At 44.3% G+C, this 18,760-nt stretch overlaps 1 protein-coding gene across 3 annotated transcripts in view; it reads left to right on the forward strand.

Moving 5' to 3' along the window:
• The first annotated feature begins 14,102 nt into the window (after positions 1-14,102).
• The window catches only part of DOCK11 (dedicator of cytokinesis 11), a 188,423-nt gene continuing 183,765 nt past the window's right edge, over positions 14,103-18,760 (forward strand). For 2 of the 3 annotated variants that reach the window (XM_036840275.1, XM_036840276.1), the window contains exon 1: positions 14,127-14,341. In XM_036840275.1, coding sequence (XP_036696170.1) covers positions 14,240-14,341 — 102 coding nt within the window. In that variant the 5' untranslated portion in view covers positions 14,127-14,239. Of the gene's footprint in view, positions 14,342-18,760 lie in introns of all 3 variants that reach the window. The other variant, XM_036840277.1, reaches the window with a different exon arrangement.

Below are 18,760 nucleotides of genomic sequence, written 5' to 3' on the forward strand. Positions count from 1 at the left end.
GTAGGGTGTGAGAGAAAGAGAGGAGTCTAGGTTGGCTCCAAGGTTTGGGGCCTGAACAACTGGAAGAATGGAGTTGCCATTCACTGAGATGTGTAAGCCTCTGGAATAATTCTGGGGGGAGATGAAAAGCTTTGTTTCGGGCAGATTAATTTTGACATGCCTCTACTAAATTCAGGTAGGTTTGGTTGAGTAGACACTTGGATGTACAAGTCTGCGGATCCGGAGAGAGGTCTGAGGTGGAGAAGTAAATCTGGATGTGGGCTGTCTAATATACGTGGCTACTGAGCACGCCAAACATGGCTAGTCTGGATGGAGATGTGCTGTAAGTGTAGAACACCCACAGGTTTTCAAAGACTTAGTACAGGAAAAAGAAAGTGAGATATCTCATGAATATTTATTTCATATTGATCACATGTTGAAATTATAATATTTCAGCTCTATTGGGTTAAAGAAAATATATTAAAATGAATTTCACCTGCTTCTTTTCATGTGGCTACTAGAAGATTTAAAATGATATATGTGGCTCACATTATATTTCTAGTGGATAGCACTAGTACAGATGGTATATAAAGCCATGAACACTGGATCAGATCAGCAAGGGAGCAAGAGGAGTAGCCAGAGAAGAGATCCAAAGATTGAGCCTTGGGACTTCCCTGCTGGTGGTGCAGTGGTTAAGACTTCGTGCTCCCAATGCAGGGGGCTGGGGTTCGATCCCCTGGTCAGGGAACTAGATCGCTCCCTCATGCCGCAACTAAAGATCCCGCATGCTGCAACTAAGACCCAGTGCAGCCAAATAAATAAATAAATTTTTAAAAGATTGAGCCTTCAAGCATGCCAACGTTGACACACACACACACACACACATAAATAGATATGTAAATATTGTATTTATATAAATACATATAAATTGTATATAAGTACATATTTATATATTTATATATATACCAACACATTCAACTTTATTGAGCTATAATTGTAAATAATAAAGCGCTCTCTCTATATATATCTATATAGAATGAATGTGTGTTTGTATATTTATATATCGATATATATATAGATATCTAGGTATGTGTGTATATTATATAAATATATATAGTATATAAGTACCTATTTATATATATACAAACACATATTCAACTTTATTGAGCTATAATTGTAAAAATATAGATATATAGAGATGTATGCGTGTGTGTGTATACCCATGTAACCACAACCCCACTACACAGTTGACCTTCAAACGACTCAGGGTTTAGGGACGCTGACCCACACACACACAGTTGAAAATCTGAGTATAACTTTACAGTAGGCCCTCCATATCTGCAGTTCCTCCCTATCCTAAGTTTTCCATCCTCAGTGTCAACAAACCTCGGATCGTGTAGTACTGTAGTATGTATTTATTGACAAAATTTGTGTATAAGTGGACCCACGCACTCCAAATCCATGTTGTTCGAGGGTCAACTGTATTTTGTTTTAATTGCATCTTTTTCTTTTTTTAACATCTTTATTGGAGTATAGTTGATTTACAATGTTGTGTTGGTTGCTGCTGTATAACAAAGTGAATGAGCTATACATATACATATATCCCCATATCACCTCCCTCTTGCGTCTCCCTCCCATCCTCCCCATCCCACCCCTCTAGGTGGTCACAGAGCACCGAGCTGACCTCCCTGTGCTATGCGGCTGCTTCCCACTAGCTAGCTATTTTACAGTTGGTAGTGTATATATGTCCATGCCACTCTCTCACTTCGTCCCAGCTTACCCTTCCCCCTCCCCGTGTCCTCAAGTCCATTCTCTACATCTGCGTAATTGCATCTTAATATGAAGAAATCATTTGGAATAGATTCACTGGAGCAAAGGGAGGAACACAAATGCCATTTTACCATATTTAGGCATGCTTTAATTCAGCTATTTCAGAAATCATTCCTTCATTCTAGAGAACTCAGCTCCTGAGTTTTTAGAAATCAAAGGCTCTATTTGTTTATATTCACTTGTAATTAGAAATTCTAACTTTGTTAGATGAAGACTCAAGATTACAAGACTCTGGGTTTTGTTTCTTTTGTTTACTTGTTTGTTTATAACTTTTTTCCCAACTAAAATATCCCTGGGGAGTGCAGAGAATGAGTTGGGGCCACTTGCATGCAACTGAACAGATTGTCCCTCCACGTCCCCAGGGGGTGCCACTCACATAGTCTACGATGTGGGTGGTGTTCTCTAGAATTGTTCAGTGTGGCAGCCCTGGTGGTGCATTTGTTTAATACGTCATTCTGAGTGTCACCGAAACTGCAGTCACAGGGGAGGACAATATATTTTAGTATGATGTTTAGTTGGTAAATGCTGCCTATGTATTAATTCCCTGACTATCGTGTTTTCCTTCTCCTAGTGATCATTTATGGACTTTTAGTAGTTGTTGGGCATGGCACACCATTCAATAAGGCAGATTATCACATAATAAGAACAATTATATGAATGTGTTCCCTTAGGCATCATCGTTCCCAACACTTTCTGTCTTCCTTGGCAGTCTTTTTTTTTTTTTTTTTTTTTGCCACCTTATCCATGCCAAACCAGCAGACACAAGCAGTTGATCAGGGCATGATTAACTTTAGACTTTTAGAGTAAGGCAATTCCTGAAAACAGACAATATGTATTATATAGATACAGTTTGACAAGCACAACTTCTCTCTTGACTTTTCATTATGGAAAATTTTATATACATCATACACAACAGCAGGAAGACCAGTATAATGAATCCTCATGTACCCCTAACCCATGTCAATGATTATTGGCTTTTTGTTAATCTTGTCTCATCTACCACCACTCCCGCATTTTTCTTTTGCTGTAGTATTTTTTTATTGAGCTTAAATTCATACAACATACAGTTAACCATTTTTTATTTAAAAATTACTTGTGATAAAAACCACATAATATAAAATTTACTCTCTTAACCATTTTTAAGTGTACTGATCAGTAGTGTAAACTATATTCATGTTGTCGTGTAACAGATTTCTAGAACTTTTTCATCTACCAAAACTGAAGCTCTATACCCATTGAACAGCTCCCTATTTTCTCCTCTCCCCAGGCCCTGGCAACCATCATTCTATTTCTGTTCCCATAATTTTGACCACTCTAGATATCTCACGCAAGTGGAATCATACACTATTTGTCCTTTTGTGACTGGCTTATTTCACTTAGCATAACATCCTCAAGGTTCAGCCATGTTGTAGCACGTGACAGGAATTCTTTCTTTTTAAAAGTTGAATAATATTCTAGAGTTAATCATTTAAAGATGTAACCATTCAGTGGCATTCAGTGCATTCAAAATGCTGTGCAACTACCACCTCTCTGTAGTTTTAAAACTTTTTCATCATCCAAGAAGAACACTCTGTATCCATTAAGTAATACTCCCCATTCCCCCTCTGCCAACCCCTGGCAACCACTAATCTGCTTTCTGTCTCTATGGATTTGCCTTTTCTGGGTATTTCATGTAAATAGAATCATACAATGTGTGACTTTTTGTGTCTGGCTTCTTTCACTTAGCATAATGGTTTCAAGGTTCATCCAAGTTGTAACATGTATCAGTACTTCATTCCTTTTTATGGCTGAAGATATTTTACTGTATGCTAGATCACAATTTCTTTACCCATTCATCTACTGATGGACATTTGGGCTGTTTCCATCTTTTGGCTATTATGAATAATGCTGCTATAAACATTCATGTAAACTTTCTGTATGGACATATGCTTTCATTTCTCTTGGATATATACCTAGGATTGGAATTGCTTGATCATATGGTAATTCCATGTTTAACTTTTTGAAGACTCGCCAAAATGTTCTTCTACAGCAGCTGCACCATTTCACATTCCCACCAGCAATGTATGAGGATTCCAATTCCTGCACATACTGGCCAATGCTTGCTATTTTCTTCTTTTTTCTCTCTCTCCCTTCCATTTATTTATTTATTTGTTTGTTTGTTTATCTATATATTTATTCCTGCCTATCTGACTGGAGAGACCAGTTTAACAACTCTTATCAGTCAGGATGCTTTCAGCTGCAAGTAAAGAGTGCCTTCTTAAAAGTGGCTTAAACAATGAGAACATTTATGGTCTTGAACAACCAGAGGTCCAAGGTGCAGGGCTGGTCAATTCAGCAGCTCAGTCTCTTTATTATTATTATTATTATTTATTACAATCATCCTAGTGGGTGGGAAGTGGTATCTCATTGTGGTTTTAATTTGCATATCTCTAATGACCAATGATGTTGAGCATCTTTTTATGTGTTACTTGGCCATTTTTATGTCTTTGGAGGAATGTCTATTCAAGTCCTTTGCCCATTTTCTTAAGTGGGTTGTTTGCCTTTTTCTTGATGAGTTATAAAAATTCTTTATATATACTGAATATTAAACTTCTATTGGATATATGATTTTCAAATATTTTCCCCATTCTTCACCCTCTTGATAATGTACTTTGATGCACAAAAGTTTTTGATTTTGTTGAAAGTCCTGTTTATCCATCTTTTTCTTTTGGTGCTCGTGGTTTTGGTGTCAAATCTAAGAATCCATTGCCAAATCCAAGGTCATAAAGATAAACCCCTATGTTTTCTTCTAAGAGTTTTACAGTGTTAGTGCTTATAATTAAACTATTGAGCCATTTTGAGTTAATTTTCATATATGGAGTGAGGTAGGGGTCCAACTTCATTCTTTTGCATGTGGAAATCTGATTGTCCCAGAACCATTTGCTTAAGAAACTATGTTTTCCCCATTGACTGGTCTTGGTGCTTTCGGAAGCATTTTTAAGCAAATCCCAGGTCGTGTCATTTCATTTGTAAATACTTCAGTATGCATCTCAAATCTATAAAGACTGGTTTTTAACATAATCATCATGCTATGGTCATATCTAACAAAATTAACAATTATTCCTTAATATCATTTAATACCCAATCCATATTCAAATATTTCCTATTGTCTCAAAATTCTCTTAAAGCTAGTTTGATTGAAACAGGATCCAAACAAGTTTCACACATTCAGACGCAGTTCCTTTCATTCTGATATATCACTTCCACTCCTGGTACTGGCTGTTTTAATTCTTTGTTTTAATGATAGCGTTCCAGTTATCAAATGCTATATAACAGATCACCCAAAAACTTAGTGGCTTAGGAGAACAACACATTTTATTACTGTTCATGGTTTCTGTGGGTCAGGAATTTCAGGAAGGGCTCAGCTGGACGGTTCTGGCTCAGAGCCTCACAGGTGATTGTGGTCAGATGGTGACTGAAGCTGGAATTGCAGGGGCACCATAGCAGCAGGAGACTGCTCAGGCATTCTTTTCACTTCATGTAGCCTGAGAGCCTCTCCATGTGGCCTCTCCACAGGGGCCAGTCTGGGTTTCCTCCATGCATGGTGGCCTGGAGACAGATAGGCTGCTTATAATGGCAGCTCAGGGCTCCAAACAGGTATCAAAAAAGAACCACATAGACAATGTATCACTTTTTATGATCTTGCCGCAGAAGTCACATTGTGTCATCCTGCCATGGTCACAAGCCCACCTGGATTCCGGGAGAGGCAACACAGACGCCTGGCCTCATGGGTGTGCAACTTGGACAGTCACACAGGGCCTCACCCTCAGAAGGGCTCCACGCTTGGTTTAATGTTCTCCTGTTGTTGGAAACGTAAGTGTAAAATTCTGAATACATTTCAAGCAAGGGGCCCTGCATTTGCACTTCACACCGAGCCCAGAAAAGTACGTAGCTGGTCATGTCTTGAAGGCAGAAGCGTCAAAGTCATGTTGTAAAAAGAGCATGTGGGATGGGAGATCCCCCTGTAGCATCTTTGGGAAACACAACATCTGCCACAGACAACTGATGCTTATTTAATAGCTTACTGTGTGCCAGACAATTTATTTCATTAAATTTCCATAAGCACGGAAGCCAGGTACTAGTTGTTATTCCCATTTTGCTGATGGGGAAAAATGACCTGCTCGTGCTTACTTTGCTAGAGAGTCGGAAACCAGGATTTGAACCCAGTTCAATTAGACTCTTGTGCCCTAGTGCAGGGGTCCCCAACCCCCGGGCCGCAAACCAGTACCGGTCTGTGGCCTGTTAGGAACCAGGCCGCACCGCAGGAGGTGAGCGGTGGGTGAGCGAGCGAAGCTTCACCTGCCGTTCCCCATCCCCCCATCGCTCACATTGCCACCTGAAGCATACCCCACCCCTTCACCCCGCCCCATCCGTGGAAAAACCGTCTTCCACGAGCCGGTCCCTGCTGCCAAAAAAGGTTGGGGACCTGCTGCCCTGGTGCACACCCACCATGCTATTCTGCTCGTGTCGATTATACACCTTCTCATAGGCCCTGACCATTTGGGTTGCTGTGCCCCTGTTAATTCTCCAGGGCAGTCAGATCACAGAAGTCATCATGGCACCGGGCACATCGTAGGAGCTCAGTAAACGTTCACTCCTCTCCTTTCCCCTTAGGGTGCCCTCCAGGCTTGGTTGCATTTATATCCACGAGGCCCTCTTTTTGGCATCAGTAGAAGTAAGGTCCTTTTTGTTCAGTAAATGTTGATTGCACACCTACTAGGTGTCAGGCCAGGTGCCTTCTCTGGTCTGTGACATGGCCCCTTCTCCTAAGTGTTTTCTTTTCCTGTGTCTGAGCTAAACCCCATCTTGCCTCCTATACAATGAAGCAGTTTGAACCAGAATCTAGTCACTAGTTGATTTCTAAAGTCTGCTGCAGCTCTAAGTGTCTGCCCTCCCTGTCCGTGTTTCTGCTCTGATTCTACTCCCCGCAATTTTCTGGATACGACCTATCTGCCCCTAAAGGCTGCTGAAAGTCGTCCTTTGCTCTTTTCAACTCTGCTCCAGAGATGGCTTCCACTCAACTTGCCCAGGGCCAAGTTCTCATCTTCCTTCCCCAGCCTGGACCATTCGGTCTCCTTATGAGTTTCCCATTTAGGAACATGCATTTACAGTACAAAGTAACACCTAGTACTTTCTACAACATTCGAAATACTCAAGACCCCTACATTTGCATTTTCAGAGACATATCATTAGCCTCTGGTAGGGGAAAGGGTTATCCTTAAATCCACAAACAATTTATGGGTAGAGGATTTTTATTACACTCTGTGAAGGAGGTGGATTCGGAAAAAGTAACAAAAGAGGGTGAGGTTTGTGGCTTTGTCTGGGGAATAAGAAACCTCCCATTATTCCAAGTGGTGCAATAGGCTGTTAATGTACACACAGTAAGGTTTATATAATTTAAAATATGTCATACTGTAATAGGGCTCTTAACTTTTTCAGATACTCATATAGTGCATATATTATTGTTTCTAATTGGACACCATCAATATAAATTCATGGATGATGGATCCATAATGAGATAAAGACGGAGTTCCTCTCAGGGCCATTCAGGTTACTTGACACTATATGGTGTATTGGAAAGAGAACTAGAAGACCTGGGTTCTGTTTCTGGCTCTGCCAAATAACATGTGACTTGGCTTTCTCAGTTTCTTCATCTGTAAAATGGGAAAAATAGTCTTGGCTCTACCTACCTCTCAAGATTGTGTTGAGGATTGCAAGAGCTAATGGATATAAACGTGCTTTGGAGTCTCTACAGCTCTCTGCGATTACAGTTTGCTTGTTACAAAGGCCTCAGCGACCCAGAGAAGTGGGCATGGCATCATGATTGCTTTCGTTTTGCTTTATTTGTCTTCTTCAACTAACCATAAATATCTTCTCTTTGGAAAAGCCTTACACAATAAATTTGGATATTTTAATTAATTATTGAGTGACCCTGATGTGCTGGGCACTGTTCTAGGCCTGCCTTGTCCAACTTAGTAGCCACTAGCCACACGTGGCTATTGAGCATGCGAAATGGGGATTGTGTGACTGAAGAACTGAATTTGTAATTTTATTTAATTTTAATTAATGCATACTGAAATATAAAAACTGATATGCGATACAGTTATTGGAAAACTTTTAAACAAGTTGGATGTGTGAATCTACTCTTTCAACTAATACTAAATCTAAATACCGATCATGGATTTCTGATGAAACTTTAGCATCTGAACAATCTAAGGGTAAAGCCTGGATTTTGAAGACTTACTATGAAAAAAAAAAAGTAAAAAAGAATCTCATCAATAATTTTTACAGGCATACCTCAGAGATATTGTGGGTTTGGTTCCAGACCACTGCAATAAAGCAAATATTGCAATAAAGCGACTCGCACGAATTTTTCGGTTTTCCAATGCATATAAAAGTCATGTTTATACTATACTGCAGTCTATTAAGTGTGCAATAACATTACATCTAATGCTGCAACGAAGATCCTGAATGCGGCAACGAAGATCCCGCGTGCTGCAACTAAGACCCGGCGCAGCTAAATAAATAAATAAATAAATAAATAAATATTTTAAAAAAATGTACATACCTTAATTAAAAAGTACTTTATTGTCAAAAGATGCTGACCATCATCTGAGCCTTCAGCGAGTTGTAATCTTCTTGCAATAGTAACATCAAAGATCACTGATCATAGATCATAATAACAAATAGAAAAAGTTTGAAATATTGCGAGAATTACAAAACGTGACACAGAGACACAAAGTGAGCAAATGTTGTTGGAAAAATGGTGCCAGTAGATTCGTTTGAAGCAAACAAAACTTCAATTGATAAAACATGCAGTATATGCAAAGCACAATAAAATCAGGTCTGCCTGTATATTGATTTCATGTTGAAATGATAGCATTTTGGATATATTGGGTCAAAGAAAATACACTATTAAAATTAATTTCACCACCTTCTTTTTGCTGAATTTTAATGTGGCTGCTAGTAAATTTAAAATTACATATGTGGCTTGTACTGTATTTCTATTGGACAGCGCTGCCCTAAGCATTGAAGCTAGAACTGTGAACAAAGCAGACAAAATGTCCTGCCCTCATGGAACTTAAATTTTAGTGTAGAAGACAGACGACAAACAAAATAACTACGTAAACACATATATAGCACATCAAATGGTGATAGTAAAGAAGGGTAAGTTAGATAGGAGGGAGGGTTACCATTTTAAACAGGGAGGTCAAGGGAGGCCTAATTGAGCAGCTGACGTTGGGCACGATCCAAAGGAGTGAGGGAGTAAAGCGATGAAGCTATGTGGGGAGGAGCCTTCCAGGTAGAGGGAATAGTAAGTGAAGAGGCTCTGATGCTGGGCAATGCCTGCCATTTCAAGAAATCACAAGGAGGCCTGGCTCCAGCATAGAGTACAAGGGGGAGGATTAGCAGGAGATGAGATCAGAGAGTTATAGGAAAGGAGATGTAGTAGGACAGGTGGTCTAGACTGTGACAGGCAGCTTCTGACATGGCCCCCAATGGTCCCCACCTCCTGGTGCTAACGCCCTTGTGTAACCCTTTCCCTTGATTGCGGGCTGGATCTAATGAATAGAAGCCAGCAAAACTGAAGGGGTGTCACTTCCAAGATTAGGTTCTTAAAGGCTGTGGCTTCTACTTGCTGGTAGTCTCTTGTTATCTCATTGACTCACTTTGATGAAGCCAGCTGCCATGTTATAAACGCCCTATGGACAAGCCCATGTGGCAAGGAGCTGAAGGCAGCCTGTGGCCAACTGCCAGCAAGGAACTGAGGCCTTCAGTCAAGCAACTTGTGAGGATCCAGATCCTGCCAGTAACCACTGATTGAGCTTAGCAAGAGATCCTGACCCACTTGAACCTTGAGATGACTGAGGCCTCAACCAATGCCCTGATCACAGCCTAGTGAGAGATCCTGATCTGGGAGACCCAGCTAAGCCATGCTCAGATTTCTGATCCACAGAAAATGTGAGATAACAAGTGTGTGTTCTCTTTAGGGGCCACATTTGGGAGTAATTTGTTACACGGCAAGAGATAACTAGTACATTGGATCTTGTAGGTCACTCTAAGCACAAACTGGGTGGGGGGACTGATTAGAATCACTGGCTGGTATGTTACAAATAGACTGTAGCAGGGCAAGGGGGAAAGCGGGGGCGGGGGTGGGGTGTCAGTTGAGAGGCCACTGAAATAATCCAGGCAAGAGATGCTGGTGGCTGGGACTAGGGTGGTATTGGTAGAGATGGGAGAAGTCTTTGGACCTTGAAAGTTTTGGTTTTTTTTTTTGGCCATGCTGAGGGGCATGCAGGATCTCAGTTCCCCGACCAGGGATCAAACCTGTGCCCCCTGCAGTGGAAGCGCAGAGCCCTAACCACTGGACCGCCAGGGAATTCCCTCTTGAATGTATTTGGAAGGCAGAGTCAACAGGATTCGCTGTTAGAATAGATGCGGGGCGTGTAAGAAATAAGAGATGACTCTAAGGTTTTTGGCCTGAGCAACTAGAAAAGAACTATCATATACTGAGATAGAGGAAATTATAGAAGGAGTAGATTCGCGGAGAAAGAATAGGAGTTAGGTTTTGGGCATGCTTAATTTGAGGTATTTATTAGACATCCATGTAGGGATGATGAATTGGATATACAAGTCTGGGGGTTGAAGCTGGAAATATAAATTTGAGAGTCTGCAGCATTTAGATGATAAAATGTGAAAGTCCTCTTGCTCTCCACTCCCATGTCCCACCCATAAGCCCCCTCCCCCTGGTTAGCTCATGTGTAGGGATATAGATACACACACACAAATATTATTTTTTTCCACAAGTAGAATTGTTCTGCAACTTGCTTTTTATCAATATTTTTTGGAGTTTTTCCATGTAAGTACATCCATATATATCTCATTCTTTCTTAATAGCTGTAGAGAATTCCTTAGTATGAATGAATCATGTTATGTCCATGCATTCATTCATTCACTCACAAATATTTTTTGAGCACCTACTATGTGCCAGGCACTGATCTAGAAATTGAGGATAAAGTAGTCCCTTATGGATGGTATTTAGGTTGTTTCTAATAGTTTGCTATTATTAACATTGATACAATGAGTATCTTTATGCAGGCATCTCAGTTCACATGTGAGAGTTATTATTTGGCATTGATTCATAGAAGTGGAATTTGTAGGTCAAACAGCTCTATGGCATTTCTAATACTGAATCTCAAGTTCAATTAGGGTAGGGTTAACATTAAATTAAATTAAATTTAACATTAGGATAGGTAAATTTGTGATGAAATCAAAGATATTTAACAAATGTGGAAAAGAAATCACCCAATAAGATGCTCTGTTGGAAGCTGTAGGATTGCCTCTACAATTTCCCTTTACTATGTGAGTGTAGTCATGTCCAAATCCTACTCAGCTTCAAGGTCCAACTCAAACGCCCCCTCCTACAGGAAGCCTTCAGTAGGCCCTAATCAGATGTGATTTTGCAATCTCCCGCTTTACCTGAAGTATGGTCTTTATCACATACTTCCTTGTATCATAAATACATTCTCTACAGGACTCTTTTTTTTTTCCTGAAGGGAATGGACAGTGTATTTAATTCATCCTGCATCGTCCCTCAGTGCATAGCACAACGCTCAATGTTTATGTAATTAAACAGAAGCCTTAAAGCAAAAAAAGTGAAACCTACAGTCTCAAGAATAAGCATGGAGCCTACTAATGACCAGATGGTGTTTGCATACCATCCGTGTGACATGTGCTTCCGATGGCTCACAAGGCTCTGTAGAAATTGCCTTCTCCGATTCCATCTCCTACTACTTCTCTTCCTTCTATGCTCGAACCATGCTGGCCTTTTTTTTTTTTCTGGCTTTGAACACACTAAGTCTGCCCCCATCTCCACGCCTTTGTACCTGTCATTCCTTCTACCTGGAGTTGCTCTACCTCCTGATCTCTGCTGGCTGCTTCTTTTCCTTCAAGACTCACTCAGTTTTCACCTCCTCCAAGAAGACTTCCTTGACCTTCTATTCTAAATTAGGTCTCCAACTCCAAGTACTCTCTATCCTATCACCTTAACTTAAACCTCCACATAGTATGTCTCGCTTTCTGAAATTAACATGTTCATTTGCTTGCACTAGAACGTAAGCTCCACCAGAAGAGGGACCTTGCCTGTCTTGTTCAACCCTGTGTACTTTTAATGGCTACAATAGAGTATGTAGTAGTAAAGATGCTTTTGGCCGAAAGAAACAGAATATTCAACTAAAAGTTGCATAAACCATAAGGATTTACTTTTCTCAGAGGTAGGCAGTACTAGGTAGGGTTGGTTCAACGGTTCAATGCTGTCTGAATTCTGGATTGGCCCCTCTGCGATGGTCTTGGACTTCCCTTGTGGTTGCAAAATGGCTGCCAAGGGCAGATGCGTCACCAGAAAAGACCCCTCTCAGGAAGAAGGGGGAGCAGAGGTCTCTCTGCACAGCTCTCTTTTAAAAGGTGGAAAAACTCAGGAGCTCTCCTCCCACACTTCTCTTTTCTATTGCATGGGCCCAAACTGAATGGAGTTAAGACCATTCCTCTAGTAGAGTGAGATTATCATGATTTTCTTTTTAACCAGTCATAATTCATCACCTGGAGCTGGGTCTGTCTTCCCTAAGCCCCCTGGCTCTGCTCCATACCAGAAGCAAATCTGGGCTCTCTTAGCAAGGAAAAGGTGTTATGGCTGTTCTGTAGGTAACCAACAGGGCGGGCCACACAGGCACTCACAGAACCGAGGCGTGAATTAGGGCTGATCCACCTACATTCAACAATTAACAAATTTTATATACATACGCTCTGTGCAAAGCCAAGATTGGTGATACATGGCTTCTGCCATTAGAGGACTTCCGGGTCCCAAGCCCTCTGGAACCTTTGTCTGTGCTTTACTGGCACTAATGTGATGGCTGCTGAAATAGACATGCTGCTAAGAGATTTGGCCTTTTCTGGATTCACAGAAACCATCAACCATGACCTTGTTTTCATAACAAAGTCCTATATATAGGTGTGACTGCTTGGTCTTTGAAGATGGTAAAAAGTGGGCAAAGTGCCCTCATGGCAGTGGTAGGAACCCGCTTAGAAGGGCTGCATGGCTCCCCAGAAATTGTTGGCCATTTTCAAACTCTTAACACATTAAGTAACCAGACAGAAAATTCCCGCGATTAGCAGAGCCTCTCACTTTGTACTTGGGGAGGTTTTACAGGGTCACTAGTACTTCAAGATTCACGTCCTTATTTCTGTCTTAAGCACGTTTATTTTACATCTAGTTAGAAGATGTTCTTTGATTCTTGGGAAACAATTTCTTGGAAGGTGAAGAGGATAAGGAAAGGAGTAGGAAATGGAGAGGCGATAGCAGGATGTGTAAAAGCTTCTAGAAGACCGGTAAATCCTCCAGACTCCAGGTAATAGCCTTCCCAACCCCTCCCCCCCGCCGCTACCCCATTCCCCCCCCCGCCCCCGCCCCCGCCCAGTCTCTGCCGAACTAGACAACCTGCCACAGGCTCAGGCCCCACCACCCAGCTCTCCCCTGCCCTGCTGGGGGTGGAGGAGTGGGTTCGCCCACAGCAAGTTTCCAGTCCCAGAAGCCCGCTCCCTCCTGGGGTTGCCCCCGACCCCTCCCACGTGAGGAGGATCTATGGGTAAGAAAACGGTGTGGGCAGCAGAGGACCCAGGCAAGTCGCTCCGGCCAGAAAACCCGCTCTCCCTCCTTCGACAGCGACATCGGCTCGACCCCTCCCGGGCGGAGCACACAATAGGCGGCTGCTCCACGTTGTCGCCCAGCCCCTCGCCGCCCCGGTCCTAGGGGCTTGCGGGGTGGGGGGACGCGAGGGTTCCCCAGCCCTCCTGCGGGCACTGCAGCCTCCGGGGCGGGAAAGGAGCGCTGGGGTAGAGCGCGTCGCACACTTGGGAGACATTTCGTGTTGTTCCCCCCTCCCCGCCCCCAAATACACACAAACGAAAATGAAGCAACCAGACCTCCCCTCCCGGAGGCGGCTGCACCAGCAATATCAGCTGCGGGCGGAGCCCGAGCGGTTGCCACTTCCCCCCTCTTCCCTCGTGACCCTCGCCCCCCCTCCAGTGCTCCCTCCCCCTCCACACACCCTTCCTCGCCAGACACACCCTCCTCCTCGGGCTGCTCGCGCACGAAGCACAGGCTCTCTAGGGGAGGGAGCGGCCGCCGCCGTGGGGCCGGACAGCGAGCGAGCGAGGAAGGGAAGGAGGGAAAGAGGGAGGGGCAGCGGAGGGCGGGAGGGAGGAGCAGCGGGAGACGCGCCGCCGCCAAGCTGCGATGTGGCCGGCCGGCGTGTAAACACTTGGAGCAGCAGCGGCCGCGGCCGCCCCGGCCCGGGGCAGTGAACACGCCAGCCGAGACCTGCCCGCCGCTGCCATGGCCGAAGTGCGCAAATTCACCAAGCGGCTCAGCAAGCCCGGCACGGCGGCCGAGCTCCGGCAGAGCGTGTCGGAGGCCGTACGGGGCTCCGTAGTGCTGGTAAGTGGCCGGGGGACGGGGCGTCCCGGGGGACGCGCTCCGGGCGAGAGCGACCGGGCGGCTTCCCGCGCGCGCGCGCGGGGTCGGGACGGGAACGGCGTCGGCGGCGGCCGGCCGGTGCGCTCCGCGCTCTTTCTCCGTTTCAGTAAGTTTTCGCCTGGCCGCCGCTCGCCGGGGTCCGAGTCCCAGGCGCCCGCTGACAGCGCCGCGGCTGCCCGGCTGCCCTGCACGGGCTGGACGCCGACGGGCCGTCGGGGGCTCGGAACCTGGGCCCCGGCCGGGGGTGTGAGTTCGAGAGCGGACCCCGCGCTTCCCTAGACCCGGCACAAAGAGCCGGCGACCCGGGCGCGACGAGATCCAGAGTCCCTGCTGCCCGCACCTGAGGCAGCCCAGGCGGAAGGATGCGATGCCCGTTTTGCACATACACACACTCGCGCGCGCACACACACACACCGTGTACACAAAAAAAGAACCCCACCCAAAAAGCCCCGGGCGCCCAAGCTCCGGCGGGCGGTGAGAACAGAGGAAGCACAGCGACTTCCTCCTGCTACTGGGGAGAGGGTGGTGATGGGTGTAGAAGGGGTGCTGCTGCTGCCGCCGCCGCCGCTGCTGCCGCGGAGGGAGGGGATTGGAGACAACGGGTTTCCGGGGCGTGTGGGCGCGGGGTCTGCAGCCGCAGGGCGAGCGTGTCCCCTGGGACCCGAGAGCGCTCCAGAGGCAAGGAGATGGGGCCATGGGGGTTTGGGGGAAGATGGTGTGCGCCAGTCCAGGGATGGAGGACCTGGGCTCAGAGCCCCACCGCTCACGGCTGGGGGATGGGCATTGGAAAGCGCGCTGACCTCCTGGGAGCCTTTCCATCGCACCCTCAGCCTCATTCGGATTGTCTGACTGTGGAGCGCAGCGGACGGGTACTAACGGGCACTTGCCCCTTCTCCTGTTTTCAAGACACTCGTTGCCAATTTCCTGGACCAGTAGTCAAAACCTAAATAAGCAATCAGACTGGTTAATTAGCATTTGTTTTGTTGCTTTGGTTTTTTTGTTTGTTCGTTTTTGGCTCTCTCCATGCTGTCTACCTTACAGCGAGTCGTCTGCTGTGTTTAAATTTCACCATTAAGAGTGAGCTCTTTTTGTTAAAACAACTTATCATCGGAAGGGAACTTCACAGCTTTTCCTTGTAATTTTTCTGTTGATCTTGTAGAATCTGCGATAAAACCAACATTAAAGGGAGGCCAGGGGCCTGATCCCAACAGTGGAGAAAGTTGACATTAGTGGGAGTTCTGGAGGAGGATCAAAGGTAAAATATGTACCTTTGAGATAAAGATCTGATCCCTAATAGCTACAACTGTGCAAAGCCAAATGACTTTAAAGAAATCTGTCTATCGTAGCTGGACCCTTGGAAGTTTAATCCTGCTGTTTAGCAGAGCTAAAAACCCAGACCTTTAATGTTGTTTTAATGGACTTGGCTTATTGTGTGTCTCACTGATTTTAGAATGAGGTCCTGTTGGGGTCAGATTGGAACCTCGATTGTCATCACAGCCAGTTAAGAGAGGAAAGCAAGCTGTGGGTAGGGAATTTATACCAGGGCTCTCATCTCGGGTGATTGTTAACAAGTGATTCAGCCTCCCTAGCACAGGAAACGCTTTCCTAAATTCAGGAAGAAAACCTCGCTTAAGCAGGGGTGGCTGGCCCTCTACCACATCGTGTGAAGGGAGCCTGTGAAGTGGACAGATGGTCTCAAGAGAATAAATGGGACTCAGCAAACCTCCACGGGGATTTGACCAGCATTTGACCTGCCACCCTCAGCAGCGTAAAGTTGACAGTAGCATTCTTGTCCAGGGTTTTGGGTTTGAAAAAGAATTTGGGGTAACACGGGTGCCTTCCTAACCATTGACTCTTTGGCACAAAAAACTGTTAGTGGGAGGAGACTCTTCTGAGAGATACCGCCAACCTATCTTACTTGGGACCAAGGCCACAGATTTTTTTACCAGGCAAGGCACAGGAATGATATTTATTTACTACTCTGGTATGTGGTCCACACTGAGATTTTGGGAGGTGGGGAGAACCGATTCTAGGAATCTAAATCTATATCTGTTGAGCCCCTGCAACGTGCAAGGCACAATCCTAGATGCCCTAAAATTATGAGTGAGTGTGGATGACTTTATCTTCATTTGTTTCTGTTAGTTCCAACCTGGGTTGGGTCTGTGTGTATGTGTTTGTCAAGAGGACATCCAGATTATGTACATAAATCAGTTTTATCTTATTCATAGCACCTTAGTGAATGCTATTTTGAAGCAGTTCAGTCAACTAAGAGATAAGGAAACAGTCTTAAATGGAGTGTACTCTCCTAAATGGCTCTCTTTCTTGGCCCCTGCTTTTCTGACACCAAGAGCTCGTTAACCAAAGTTAGCAAAGCCATGGGTGGCTGGAGAGCTAGCGGACCACATTGCAGCTGCCATCCTAACGTCTGATTCTTTTCTGGTTTAAGACCCAAAATGTTTATTAGGGACAGCTGAGGTAGGATTTACACTTGCTGCTGTAAACCCACGACATTCAAGTTAGGGCTTCAATATGGAGTCGCGTTTTCATTAGATTTCAATATGGAGTCATTCCTGCCGCAGAGCAAGCTTTCCTGTGGTGTATCTTTCACTAGAACTTGGAAAACCCACCAAGCTGAACAAATATACAGAATTTCCTGTTTAGGTGGTTTCTTTTTTTTTTAACAATTATACCCTTTTTGGCATGTTGCTAACATCATTCAGTTTTGTTCACTGTTTGAAAAATTCAGAAGGCCTGGGCTATATATAGCATGTAGTTGTGTATTCAAACCTTCATTCAGTTATCAGTACTTCCTCAAATCTATTAACTATATGATGAAGCAGACAGAGAAAGAGAGACCGTTTCGTTGCTGCATTTTCTTTTTCTTTTTTTAATGAAAGACAGTTTTAACCCAGGCAAAGGGATAATTACAGAATTAACCACTGGCAGAGATTTCTCAAGAGAGACTTGGGGAGGAATATTATAACCTGAGAGTGCATGTGATTAACTGAGAAGTGTTTACATATATACACATTTTAAAATGCAGAGTTTCAACGCTGTTTTTGTTATAATTCAGGATGTAGCTCTTTGTGCCTCTGGGGGAACAAAGGCATTTGATAAACCTGTTGTATTCTGGCTGCCCTTGGGAGGAGTCCTTGTGTCAGCCTGGGAAGGTCGCCTAGTAGGTGTTTAAATACTGTTGGCTTGCTGCTGCTGAATTTACCCTCAATTCCTTGTGCGCCAAAGGATCAGGAAAGAGTTGCTAGATATTACGGGTTGTAGCCCCTTGAGGCAGGGCAATGCATGCATGGTCCCCTGGCTGGCGCCTGGCCAGATGGCATATAACAAAGCCAGTGGAGAAAAGCTCTCCAAGAGCTGAGAATGGCCGAACAGCGTCTGCAGCTGTTGACACCCCCCCCCCCCACTACCACCTTTGCAAGGAGTGTTCCTTAGGTTCGCATTTAGGGAAGGCCTGAAAATGAATCAGCTCCCCTGCTCCCTCTTCCCAGGGGAATTTGTGGAAAGTACTTAATTGAGGACGAAACAACTTACACGGTAGAATAAAGCCAGTTGCAACGGGCTTTGCCCGCGAGTCTGCAGTTCAGAGACTTAGCTGGGCTCTGCATGCACTGACCCAGAGTGTGGGCGAGTAAGCATGAAATAGTCTTACTGCTCCCGTTGGCTCCTCCAGGTTTGGAGAAGGAAGGACCTGTCAGCCAGCCCAGTGCAGAGGTTGCTGTGAAGCCGGAGAGGCCTCCTTGCCCAACCCTCTTTGAAGCACCAAATAGTACTGAATAGAATTTCTTTTCCAAGCCGAGCATGTTAAACAAATTTATCATACAAACTTGTAAATAATTACTTCACTTACCCATATCTTATGAACATTTCTTCACGCCAGTGATACAAATCTACATAATCATGTTTAACGACTGCCAAAAATTCCACTGTGGGTGGACCATAGGTTAATCATCCTTTATTGTTTGGTGTCTTGAGAAGTTCTAATTTTGAGGAGTTATAAACATGAGCTCTCCAGTACAGTAGCTACTAGCCACCTGTGGCTATTTACATTTACGTTTGAATTAACTAAAAAATTAAAATTAATTTAAAAAATTTAAAAAGCAGCTCCTAAATTGCCCTTGCCACAGTTCAAGTGCTCAAGAGCCACGTGTGCCTAGTGGCTGGCCCGCGTAGGACAGCCCAGAGACAACATTTCCATCACTGCAGAAAGTTCTTCAGGACAGCTCTGGTATAAACATGAATTTGAATGAACATCTTTGAGCAGGCATTTTCAAACATGCTAGATTGTCCCTCTAGGATAAATTTCTAGCATTGGAATTGCTTTGCTCAAACATTAGACACATTTTTAGCATTAACAATTCCTCT

Source organism: Balaenoptera musculus, chromosome X (genome assembly GCF_009873245.2).
Source record: "Balaenoptera musculus isolate JJ_BM4_2016_0621 chromosome X, mBalMus1.pri.v3, whole genome shotgun sequence".
NCBI lineage: Eukaryota > Metazoa > Chordata > Mammalia > Artiodactyla > Balaenopteridae > Balaenoptera > Balaenoptera musculus.